General features: G+C 37.3%; 1 protein-coding gene across 4 annotated transcripts in view; it reads right to left on the bottom strand.

Annotated features, from left to right (window-relative positions):
- Positions 1-636: 636 nt before the first annotated feature.
- Positions 637-13,823, bottom strand: part of LOC131049560 (uncharacterized) — a 234,492-nt gene continuing 221,305 nt past the window's right edge. For all 4 annotated transcript variants that reach the window (XM_057983861.2, XM_057983767.2, XM_057983651.2 and 1 more), the window contains one exon: positions 637-999. In XM_057983861.2, coding sequence (XP_057839844.2) covers positions 931-999 — 69 coding nt within the window. In that variant the 3' untranslated portion in view covers positions 637-930. The remainder of the gene's footprint in view (positions 1,000-13,823) is intronic.

Genomic DNA, 13,823 nt, shown 5'->3' with positions numbered 1-13,823 from the left:
CAAATCCCAAAGACACCATCCTCAACGCGATCATCAAACCTAGAAGCACCCATTTAATGTTGAGGTGCCCTATCATTAAACTAATACTTGGTGACAAGTTCATTTATGGTTCTAGTAGGGATCATTTTTTAACGTCAATCTTGACAACACATTGCACGTGCCAACAACTGCTAGTCTGGTCTAACTTTGATACCATCTTAAAAAATGTCGGCATAACTATTATAGAAACTAAACTATATCATTCACAAGCATATATATATGCACTCTTTCATGAGTTTTATGATGCATTGCATCACCATATTCCCGTACAACCTTCTCAAACTACCGTATTAGAAACTAACTCCCAATTAATTAAGTATTTTAATATTAACACTAAGTTATTAAGATGACTTTCTTATCAAATGTAAACCTTAATTTTCCAATATTAACCTCAACATACCCTTAGCATACATCCATACGTATACAGTTAAGTCAAATTGAAAATAAAACACATCCACATGCCTATGGTTGAGTGGTGAGCGGGCAGGGAGAGCTGTTACACGGAAACAAATAAAGTGAAGCTTCACTGCAGTCGTATTTATGTCTGATAAATTAAAAAAAATAAACATTTCATTATGTGTTTGAGGAAGTACTTGCTAATTAAAAGGTGCCAATTTTTCCATTTATACTCTTTAATTGAATAAAAAAGTTTATGCAGGAGACTATTCTACAAATAAATAAGAAATTGTATTTGCATGATAATACACTTTTACCACGGGCAATTACAAAGCGAATCATTACTTGTATTATTTCTTACTTGTCCAGCTGCCTGTTAGACAAAGCTAATTTTCTTTCTGCAAAATCAGTCATATTATCCACCATATGATTAAAATTAATACAACTATCAGATGGTGTTTATAACTATTGTACAAATCCCACAATAGCAAGACGTTATTCTTTCTGATAAAACGTAAGGACTGCATCTGTATGCACTGAAAATAGCTGTGTATCCACAAAGAGCTGTTACATAAAAATGTTACCAAGACTTAGCGTAATGAACATATATATCTGCATTATGGTGCAAAATACATAAATGGAAGAAATAATAATCACAAATCATAAGCATCATGGTTCGAAACAAATGACGATATCAGAAAACAACATAAAGAGGGGGGTAGCCAATTGCATCCCAGTATCACATATCTTGCAACAACCGTCTAAGATTGAGATGAATGCAAGCTCATATGCCGTAGGGGAGATCTACTTCAAGGAGTGTAGCCAGTATGTTAACATTCCAATTATTCGATGGGGCAATTATGAATTTTTCTCACATAGGATTTAAAAAATTTATGCTCTTGTGCAAGTAGTCAAAAATAGAAAACTAAAATGCTCAGGAAGTAGCTATTGCTCATGCTAATGACCGACCTCTTTACTCTTTCCAAACAAAAAATAAAATATGACAAGCAAGAGAATTCAAATGGATAGGCTTCCAACAATAATTCCATTTGGTTATCAAGTACAAGAAGGGAATCACAAAGTAGCAGGAACATTTGTGCTGTTTCTCAACTTGTGCCATTCACTCGTTAAATTTGTAGGAGGGAGTATGCCAAAGATGCAAGTTTTTGGAAGCATACAGAAGTTACACGAGGGGCATGGTGCTGATTTTGAAAGCAAAAACGATTTCTGCCTAAGAATGAGCTACCCCGCAAGTTGAGCAAGTAATGCATAGCAAATGAGGTAATATAAAATTGTGTTTGTACATGACTACCAATTCCCATGTGGCCATGGTAAATCATTTCTATGGATTTTGTTAGGGGCTTGCTTATAGTAGCATTTCTATGGAAAAGGACATCTTTTTGTGGTGATAACCTTATTCAGCAAACTGTTCATAGTGATTTCACGTAGAAGACCACCTAACAACATGAAGATGCTGATTTGTTTTTCACTAATGTTTGGGACTTCAGGATGTTTTTAACTTTTAATCCATTGTTTCAGATGAGGCCTCAATATTTTTAGGCAGATTTTGGGGAAAATTATGGGAAAAATGGATACCAAGTTGAAGCAGTTGGACCACCCTCCACCCACAAATGAAGGGCTAAAAAGTAGTAGTCAATAGAACATTGGTGCAGCTCTTTAGTGGATATAACAGAAAGCATTCAAAAACATGGGATGAGGATTTACCATATATTAGCTTTCACAAGATACAGCAGTGCCAACATTAACAAGTAAATCTCCATTTAAAGCTTGTTATGGTTATTTGCCTACTTATCCTTTTGATGTTATGTTGGAACCATAGTTTAACTATTTGGCGAGTACTCAGTGAGTCACCAAGCACTCACGATATTTTCACAATGCTGAGCAACTCACCAAGTTATCAAGCCAAGTCTTTAACAAGTTTTTGCAAGGATAAAGCAATGTAGACATTCACAAGTTAATATACATATAAAGTTTGTTTTAGTTATTTGTCTAATCATTTTGATTTTGTGTTCAAGCCATAAATTAACTAATTGGCAAGTACTCTGCAAATCACCAAGTACTCATGAGATTTTCCCAGTGCTGATTTTTTTCAAGTTTAACTCATCGAGTTTTAGGCCTAGTCTTTGGCAAGTTTTTGCAAGTCAAGTGGTGAGTACTCGCTGAGTGCATCTGAAAAACATCCGAGACATAAGAATACCATTGGAAAAACATTGAAAAAGTGTGGAAAAAATGTGATTTCACACTCAGAATACAATTTTATTATCTTTTCAAAAGTTATGAAAATGGCATCCACCATGAATGTCTGTGTGGTTTCAAAGGCCTTCAATTGGGCTTGCAGGCAAGGGGTCTGCCTATCAATCTTTCCCTATATTGTGAGGGAATTGTAAGTGCTCAAAATTGTATAGACGAACATGGCAATTCGATGTTCGTTTGGCAATCCTACTCACAACCCACATAGAGAGAATTGCATCTCTTCTCTGTTGAAATAATAGCTAGTTTGGATCAACATTTAAATGTTGTCAAATGGCAATCATATTGTAAACAACTTATTCTCCTTATTGTAATTGGGCCAGGACCCAAACATAACGTGTACTCTTAATGTGAGCCCCAAATGGGCGGTAAAGGCAAACAAGCAATAACGTCTTAATGAGTCAAGACCTATTTGAGCGGTATATATAATATTATTATGAAATTAATAAGGAAGCCGACTTGAGACTTGACACCTCAAGTCAAGTATATAAGCAAGTCATTTGCATGGCATTATACAATCAATTACATCATGCGAATTACATCAACTAAGTTAGCGAACTTGTAATGAGTTTCAAGTCAGCGAAATTGTTATCTCAAGCTTATTGAAGGTCAGCGCTCATATCTCTCCATTGGCTGGTCTGATATACAAGTTGCCAAGCCTACAAGAGTCAGCTTAAGTCTGAGACAGACTTCTGGAAGGCCAGCGATCATCTCCATGCAAGCAAATTCCTTCTACTGATCAGTACATCACATCTCCAAGACAGCAAGGCAGAATTGATACATCTCGGTCAAGCAAATTGATTGAAGACTGTTTTGGCAGCAAACTGATCTGATGTTGGAGATAAGTTTCATGTCTTGTAATTGCCTTCATATTTGACATAATATAATTGGATTTTAAGGCTGGGTTTTTCACCTCCAAGAGGGAGGTTTTCCCAGGTTATTGCTGTGTTGTGTTTATAAGCATTGTGTTTTTCATTACATTTTCAGTTTACATTGAATTCTGTTATATCTGATTAGTAAAATTAACATGGTATCAGAGCTTTAGGTTCATTATAAATCAGATTATTGGTTATCCTTCACTTTAAGTTTGCTATTTTAGTTTTGCAAGATGGTTACAGGACTGAAGGTTGAGGACAGACTTGATGGTGCTCTCAATTTTACTTCTTGGAAAGTTCGTGTTCTTCTTGCCCTTGAAGAGGTTGAGCTGTTGCAGTTTGTGGAAGACAAGGATCTGCCTGAAATCTCAGATCCAGATGAGTTAAAGCAGTTCAAGAAGAATGCTCTTAAGGCAAAGAAGTTTCTAATTGATTCCGTGAAGGATCATCTTGTCCCAGTCATCTCCAGGTTACCTTCAGCCAAGGAGATGTTCAAACACCTAGAAGGAATGTTCGAAATCGATAACATCAGCCAGGCTCTTACTCTGAGGCAACAACTTCTTCAAATCAAGATGAGCAAGGGAGATTCAGTCATGTCCTTCTTCATGAAAATTTCAGAATTGAAGGACTAGCTCAGCTCCATTGGAAGTGAAGTGGTGGACAAGGATATTGTCATGATTGCATAAATGGTCTCCCTGATTCTTGGGATCCATTTATTCAAAGCATAAGCGGAAGAGCTGAATTTCCCTCTTTTGATCACCTCCGGTCTGATTGCATCCAAGAGAAATCTCGTCTAACTGCAAGAGGAATGCTCAAAGGCACTCATGGAGGTGACCATCATGTGCTTGCATCTCAACATGTCAAAAGGAAGGGTGATCATTGGAAGAAGAACAACTTCAAAAGAGATAGAGACTTCAGACCTCCTGCTGCTTACGATTCACGGAAGAAGCCAAGAGGTCTTTCACGTGTCCGTTGTTTCGGACGCGACAAGTTTGGACACTATGCTAAAGAATGTCAGCATCCGCCCAAGCAAGGAGAAGCAAACCTCAATGAAGTTGCAGATTCAAAGGATAACGAAGATTTCCTCTTCATTTTTGCCTTATCTAGCAATGTGCCAACTGACAGCAACACTTGGTTGATAGATAGTGGTGCATCCATGCATATCACGGGCTACCGAGAGCACCTCTCAGACTTAATGGAGAAAGAGTCCAATCTTCATGTGGTAATTGGTGATGATGCTCAGTATTCGGTAAGAGGTTTTGGCAATACTTCCGTAAATTTGGAATCTGGTATCTCCTTGCATCTTAGTGATATTTTATTTGTTCCTGGAATTAAAAGAAATTTAATCTCCATTTCTGCCTTAGAAGATAAAGGTTATCAAATAGCATTTTCTGAGCGTCAAGTACTTGCTTGGCCAAATAAATCTAGTTTAAATCTGCTCATGTTATTGGAAATAGATATGATAGTTTTTATAAGCTTTCAGCTAATCCTGTTCGAGCACTCATCCATGAAGCACCCGAATCTAGCGAGCTATGGCATAGAAGGCTTGGCCACCTTCACTTTCAGGCACTTCCCTCACTTGAAAAGACGATTAAAGGTATGCCTAAACTTAGTTATTTTCATGATGATACGTGCAAAGGTTGTGCATTAGGTAAGAACACTAAGAGTCAATTTCATAAAAGTGAAAGAAGAGCTAAGGAAAAATTAGCACTTGTTCATTCAGATCTATGTGGACCCATGTCTGTTCCTTCATCTAGTGGATTTCTATACTATGTTACATTTATAGATGATTTTTCTAGAAAGACTTGGATTTACTTTCTAAAATCTAAAGAATCTGATGAAGTGCTAAGTAGGTTTAAAGAATTTAAAGCCTTAGCTAAAAATATGTCTGGTAAAAGGATTAAAGTGTTAAGATTTGACAATGGAGGTGAATACACCTCAAGTAGTTTCAATGACTTTTGTGTAGAGACAGGAATTAAGAGGGAGTTTTGCGTTCCCTACAATCCTCAGCAAAATGGTGTGGTTGAACGAAAGAATAGAGTCATTGTTGAAGCAGCTAAAGCAATGATTCATGATCAGGATCTACAAACTTCCTTATGGGCCGAAGCATCCAAGACTGCAGTATACATTTAGAACAGATGCCCTCACCGTGTCCTGAAGAACATGACTCTTGAAGAGGCCTTCACTGGAGTCAAACCGGATATCAGTCACCTAAGGATTTTTGGAAGTCTTGTCTATGTTCATGTGCCAAAGGAAAAGAAAACTAAGCTAGAGCCATCCGGGAAGAAAGGTATCCTTGTTGGATACAATGAATCCTCCAAAGCATTTTGCATCTACATTCCAGGACAAAGGTATATTGAGGTAAGTAGAGACGTTATGTTTGAAGAAAATATTGCTTTTAAGAAATCTAAAGGTTCCCTTGTCAATGATGATAAAGAGGTTAATGATAATCAAAACATGGATATTGATTCTAACCCTGAGATTAAGAATGAGTCTATTGAGCCTCCCGAACCTATTGAGCATGGTGATCCTCCTGAGCCTCTGGATCCAACTGATGGACCTAGAGATATTGCAGTTAGCAAGAAAAGGCCACTTTGGGTTAGAAGCACAATTCAAGAAGCAGAAAAGCTTGTAGCTCCTAGTGGCACCTTCAGAGAAAGTAGGAGACCTCAGAAGTTCTCCAACTATGTTGCAATGATGTGCAACATCATTGAGACTGAACCATCCAACATAGAAAAAGCTATGAACCAGCAAGCATGGAAAATAGCTATGGACGAAGAGTATCAATCCATCATCAAGAATGATGTTTGGGATATTGTACCTAGACCTAAAGGTAAGTCTATTGTTTCTTCTAAATGGTTGTTTAAAATTAAACATGTTGCTGATGTTAGTATAGAAAAATATATAGCTAGATTTGTAGTTCGTGGTTTTTCCCAAAAGGAAGGCATAGATTATGAAGAAACATTTGCTCCTGTTGCTAAATATACTTCTATTAGAACTATTATAGCCATTGCTGCAGCTAAGGGTTGGAAGTTACAACAGATGGATGTAAAGACTGCCTTCCTTAATGGTGTCATTGAGGAAGAAGTCTATATTGAGCAAACAGAAGGATATGAGACTCATAATAGAGAATCACATGTATGCAGATTAAAGAAAGCTCTTTACGGCCTCAAGCAAGCTCCTCAAGCTTGGTATGAAAGAATTGATAACTACTTGGTTATTTTAGGGTTTTGTAAGAATGATGTTGATCCTAACCTTTACTTTAAAGTAATTAATGGTGAAATGCTAATTCTGGTTTTATATGTGGATGATCTATTCCTAACTGGTGAAGATAGTCTCATCATTAAGTGTAAGAAAGAATTAGCTACTGAATTTGAAATGAAGGATCTAGGTCTAATGCATTACTTTCTAGGGTTAGAAGTGTGGCAAAGACCTAATGAAATTATTCTAAGTCGAGGAAAATATACTGTTGACATTTTGAAGAGATTTGGAATGTTGGATTGCAAACCTATGTCTACTCCTATGGAAACTAACTTGAAGAAATTGAGTTTATCTGCAGCTAACTCTGATTTTGCAGGTCCTTTTGAATACAAGCAGTTGATTCGATCATTGATGTATCTAGTTAACACTAGACCAGACATTTGTTATGCAGTGAGTGCACTCAGCCAATTTATGAACAAGCCAAAGCATGTTCACCTTGTTTGAGCCAAACATATTCTAAGATACTTGCGTGGAACCGTTGGCTATGGGCTAAAGTATCCAATCAACACTTCCGTTACCTTGGAAGGATACTCATATTCTGATTGGACAGGAAGTGTTACCGATTGGAAGAGCACTTCAGGTATCTGTTTCAGTTTGGGTTCTGTTGTGATTTCTTGGGCTAGTAGGAAACAATCCTCAATAGCCTTGAGTACTGCAGAAGCTAAGTATATTGCATCGAGTGTTGCATCGAGAGAAGCAGTGTGGCTTCAAAAGCTTCTTGCTGGGTTGTTTGGACAACTTTGGGAACCCACAATTATTCATTGTGATAATCAAAGTTGTATTAAAATGTCTGCTAATCCTGTGTTTCATGACAGATCAAAACATGTGGAAACTCACTATCACTATGTTCGTGATATGGTACAAAGAGGTGCCTTACAGCTGAAATATGTCAGCACTGATGAGCAGGTTGCAGACATTCTCACCAAGCCCCTTGCTCGTGTGAAGTTTCAATACTTCAGAGATAGGCTTGGAATTGTGGAGAATCTAGCTATGAATGAGAGGGAGTCTCAGTCTCAATGATGCATTAAGTTGCATCTTCCACCCTCTGCGAGCAATGCAAGGTGACAGTATTTCCTTCTTTGGGAGAAGGTTGAGGTGAAAGACCTCTTCCACGCTTTGCAGGTAATGCAAGGTGGATCCATCCTCTGTGGACAATGCAATATGGAAAGTTTTGTTGTTTTCTTTCAGGTTACTTTCATCCTCTGCGGGCAATGTAAGATGAATCTATGATGCATGATTACACTATTTTGCTAGAATCCTCCCTAGCTAAGAGGGAGTGTTGAAATAATAGCTAGTTTTGATTAACATTTAAATGTTGTCAAATGACAATCATATTGTAAACAACTTATTCTCCTTATTGTAATTGGGCCAGGACCCAAACATAACGTGTACTCTTAATGTGAGCCCCAAATGGGTGGTAAAGGCAAACAAGCAATAATGTCTTAATGAGTCAAGACCTATTTGAGCAGTATATATAATATTATTATGAAATTAATAAGGAAGCCGACTTGAGACTTGACACCTCAAGTCAAGTATATAAGCAAGTCATTTGCATGGCATTATACAATCAATTACATCATGCGAATTACATCAACTAAGTCAGTGAACTTGTAATGAGCTTCAAGTCAGCGAAATTGTTATCTCAAGCTTATTGAAGGTCAGCGCTCATATCTCTCCATTGGCTGGTCTGATATACAAGTTGCCAAGCCTGTAAGAGTCAACTTAAGTCTGAGACAGACATCTGGAAGGCCAGCAATCATCTCCATGCAAGCGAATTCCTTCTACTGATCAGTACATCACATCTCCAAGACAGCAAGGCAGAATTGATGCATCTCGGTCAAGCGAATTGATTGAAGACTGTTTTGGCAGCAAACTGATCTGATGTTGGAGATAAGTTTCATGTCTTGTGCCTTCATATTTGAAATAATATAATTGGATTTTAAGGCTGGGTTTTTCACCTCCAAGAGGGAGGTTTTCCCAAAGTATTGCTGTGTTGTGTTTATGAGCATTGTGTTTTTCATTACATTTTCAGTTTACATTGAATTCTGTTATATTTGATTAGTAAAAGTAACATTCTCAATAATTTTTAATTTGACAGTAGTCTATTTGTGCTTCTAGTGCTTCTCTTAGCCTCTTTTTCACCTCTTCGAACCCCAAACCAGCTTCTAAATTCTCGTGCTCTTACAAAACCCTATTTGAGACCTTCAATTGTAGGGTCACCAAGGTAATCTGCCCTAGGAAAGGGTTAACCTAGACCCCTAAAAGATATGACCCAATCATATTTGGACGATGATTGACTTCTTTAGTTATAACCATTTTGCCACCATTTTTGTTTCTAATTGAGAATTGATTCTAATCCTAACTAAACCTCATCTTTGACAAACTCCTCTCTCATCTTAAGTCATAATCATCTCTCCAATTATCTCCCAATCTCTTCCCCCTAATTGTGAAGCTTCCTACCTATTATACCTACCCTACCATGGCATCTAAGAGGTTGTTCATTTTGCATTTGTGGCTATCTCTTTGGAAAAAGGTCTCATTCATTTCCCTCTCTCTCAAGAGGACTCTAAATCACCATTAGAAGAGTTAGGCTATCCCTACTCTAAATACCCTTGCAACGTTCCTATGCTCTACACAAGACTCGTGTCACTTCCTAATTTTCACACAAGGTTCAAAACTTCTCTCTACTTTTAGAGTTATTGTTCGATTTTTCCTAGATCACAACTTCCCTAAATTCTCACTACCAGAAAGGAGCATTCTATTGTTGGTGAAGATATAGAGGTTGGATCTCCTAACAAGGAATGTTGACAAGACTTCTTCATAGATTCTTCACTTTACAAGTACCTATGTTTTACGCTAGATTTATTTTGAAAAGGAAAACAGCATAGTTAGTAATTAGACAATCACTCTTGCCTAGAAAAAGCAACATCATTTACATTTTCTTGGATTAGATTTAAGAATTTCATTTTTTTTAATGGATTTAGATCTAGATTAGTTGCATTTCTTTATTCTTGAATTGCGTAGCAAACTTGAAAAACAAGAGATTTCTTCACTCACAAGAAAATGGGCAAAAGAAGAATGTGGTGTTGGCATCTAAGAAACTTTATTTAATTATATTCATCCAAAAGTATAGAAAAGAAATTTATTTTACAAACTAGATTTATTTGATCACATTTGGTTTTTGGAAAAACGGAAGGGTAAATTAGGTTTGTGTTTGAATGTATTTAGATTAGTCCATCTAGACAAATCATCATCAAACTACAAAAACAAAAAAAACAAAAAAAGCCCTTCGTAACATCATCAGGCACCCAACAAATATTAAGCCACTCAACATAAACGAATCTCAACAAATCCACAAAAAAAGGTCACACTAGCAAACATAAGCAAAATTAAACAAGTAGCACTAGAGCATCCCTTTTAATCTTCCTTTTCCCTCACTAAGAATTTTACACTCATTGTGTCTTACAAATAAGATTGGAGTGCAGTGGTGTTAAGTGAGATCCAAGAAAACCTACCAATTCAAGAAATGTTGGCTGAAGACAAAGCCCAAGAACAAGTGAAGATCCAGGGGGAATCCACCAAGCTAAAAAAGGAACATGAGGGAAGAGTTTTGAGCAAGAGGACTCACACTTTTAGAAGAATTGATAGAACTAGAGTGAAGGCTAAAGACCTTTCAACTCATAATGAACAAGCTTAATTGGAAATAGAGCCAGTGACCCTCCTACCAACATTAGAATCACAACCACAACTTCCCTTCAACAATTTGCAAGACAACATGAAACCCCACCTCAACAAATAAACAACACAATTAGCCACCAAGTGCTCCTCCCTTGAGAAGTGAGCAAACCTACCAATGTGACTCCTACTATACAATTATTTTGCTACCATTTGTGATAGTCTTCTTTCATACAAAGACAGTAATCAATCATATTTTCTACAAGTTAGCAATCTTTTCCAAGAAGAGCAAGAGTTACTCAATCAATGCCATTAGAAATGGTGCAATGCATGTGGCTTCTTGGGTTCAACTCATTCATGTTTGTTAAGTTGATTCAAGGGACCACATATTTGGTGAACTAGATATGAACTTGCAAATCCTTTTTGGTGAGATTTTTTCACATTTTCCATGTTTCGTTTTCATTCCATCCTCTCTCTTTTCTCACTTTCGCATTCATTCCATTATTCTATAGTACCTTTGGTATCCCCAAAATATGTTAAAATCAAATAGAGATTAGGGGCAGGTCCCCTCTAATGAGCCTCTTATCCCCACATTCAATAAGGTCTCTTCTATGAGATGCAATGGCACCAATTTCTAATTACTACAATTTTGAAGACACCAACACTTATGATAGGCAAGAAAAATCACACAAGTATGTCTTTTTCAACCACCTAACCTAGAGCCAAGGTATTCTGCTCCAACAAAATCCAAATTAAGGCAAAGCGCATCAAATGTTCATTTGGTTGGTAATCCACTAATAGGATCATCATATCACAACTACAAAGACAAAAACACCTAGATTAATAATGAGGTGAGTTGTCTAGAAAAAACTTAGAAGAGGCCTAGGTAGCTTGAGAGACCCTTAATATAGCTTTTCAAAACAAACCAATTGTAGCACATCAAATACTACCTAAAAACCCTCTTGAAGAAAGAACCAGTGATCGCAAGATACTTCACCCTAAGGTGGAAAAACTTAGAAAGCTAGAGAAGAGGGAGCAATGGTTTAAGAAACTTGAGGCTGGAGGAGTTGGACAACCTCTCCAAAACATAGTCAATGGAAAGTGTAGGTCATTGAAGCGACAAACACCTTATGATTTACCACTACTAAAAGTGACCAAAGACAAGGGGCAACTCGGCTACCCATATACCTCAATGTTTACTCACATAATCATTAGTAAACATCACAATATCCATAAACATCATTCATATTGAAATCCAAATAAGCAATAGCCATTTCAATATGGATTCCCATAATAATCTCATTAGGAATTTGTTGAAACATTTGCAAACCACGGCCTCAAGGTTGGTCGCCCTTGTACTGCAAGAGAATGGAAGGTGGGTCACCCTTCCATCCCCCAGTTCACCTTGGAGGCTAGTCATCCTCCTTGATCAAGCCCAAGGGCATGGAAGATCAGTCTTCCATTCCACCCCGTGGCCCACGAGCATGGAAGGCCAGTCTTCCTGTGGTGTACTTGATAAGAGCATGAAGGCTAGTATTCCATCACCTCTCATGAACTCAGAATGCTGGTTGTCCTTCCTATTTGCAATCTATTTCTCTATATTCAAAATAGTTTATTAAACGAATCCCTTATCACATATAATAAACAGAAGGATGTAGATTACTCACAAAGATCATTAATTTCTGCAATTGTTGCTATTGCATGAACACATATGCATAGGTCTATAATTCTACTTATTCATCAGATTTATCTCTTTAGTATTGATGCTATATTAATTCCAGTTCTGATTTCAATTCCTTTTCTGCTTATTTTCCTTTACCATTCCATGCCTGCTATAGTTGAGGCTTCCTCCCTTTAATACCCTTCATAGTGAAAAGGGTCATGCCCTTTTGTCTTTAAGCAATACACCTATTCACACCTGCTGCCCATTCCTTCCAGTTGCACTTGTTCAAGAATCACTTGTTTTAATAATAATTAACCATCACCTAAAGGTGGATGACAATTAATATCATTCACTCAAAGCAAGTTACCGACTAGGATGATTAGGATTTCTGCTCTTCGTAGGCTTTCAATAATATTTATAATGGTGGCAATCATTATATATTTTTTATTTGTTATTCTTTACGGTAGGGGCATGATAGCACGATGCAAAACTATGAATTGTCACCAAGATAGCAATTGTTTAATGCACAACAAAGTTATCCAATCATGCCAAGTGCAAGTCGACCGAAAGTTACCCTTGATTTCACAACCAAACCTAACTTGTTGCTGGTCCCAACTTCTATTAGCTGATTCTTTGGGACAATTGTCATACATAGGTTTCATGGATGTTGCCAAGTTCGTCGATCTCCTTAGTCCCTCTTCTGTTCTTTTGTTAAATTGTTTAGTGACTGGATCCTAATTTTCCACTTCTTGTAATGCTTGTCGATCACATATCAATTTAGCTTCCTTTTGCTTGGCTTCGTGACCCTCAATTGCTAATCCCTTTACACTCTCCTCCTTTGGTATGTCAACATCCAAATATTTTGACATTATTTGTTGAGATTCTTGTCTAGGTAAATTTGTGTGTGGAACTCTTGATGCAACATTTGAATTACAATCTTTAGTTTAGAAATTCATCTCTTGCTCATCTACGTGTCCATGCCTTTGCTTAATTTTCTGCAAGTTCATTCTTGCTTTAGAAGATATCATCTTGGCATGTTCAGCTTTCTCATTCCACCATTCACATAGTCATAGAGGCCTCTCCACGTCTTCAGCACTATCCATCAATTTCTCTGGTTCTTTGCTTGACATTGCTTCCTCAAAGAGTTTTCCCATTTGCTTGTCTCTATCCTTCTTTGAATTTGTGCTTTTGTGATTCGTTTCTTTCCTTTCTCTCTTTTGTGACCCATAATTGTCTTTCCTCAATTTTTAATGCCACAGTTCCTTGTTTATTTCCCTCAAAGTGATTAGAGTTGTTACGCAATGCATCTTCTAATTCACTTTCATTTGAAAGATTACTCCTCTCATCCATAACCATTAACTTATTAGGGGATACCAAGTATTCCTTGAGGGGTGTGTTGTGACGTTTTCACACATCGCCCCATTGCAAATGGGGACCCCCTACTTTTTAGGCCCTCCTGGTCTTTTGGCTTGCGTTTTTGGGGTCTTTTCGCAGCAATCTCGTCAGTTTCTCTGCTTTGCAAGCGTTTTGGGGTCAATTTGATCAAGTCTGCTCTTCGTTTGAATAAATTTGGTGAAGTCTAGGGCCTGTTTTGGTCATTTTAGGGTTTTGTCCTTCAGTCCTAGATTTTAGGGGTTTCTTTT

This window comes from Cryptomeria japonica, chromosome 2 (genome assembly GCF_030272615.1).
Source record: "Cryptomeria japonica chromosome 2, Sugi_1.0, whole genome shotgun sequence".
In the NCBI taxonomy this organism is placed as follows: Eukaryota; Viridiplantae; Streptophyta; class Pinopsida; order Cupressales; family Cupressaceae; genus Cryptomeria; species Cryptomeria japonica.
Note: the sequence above shows the minus strand (reverse complement) of the source record. Positions and strands in the feature narration are given on the sequence as shown.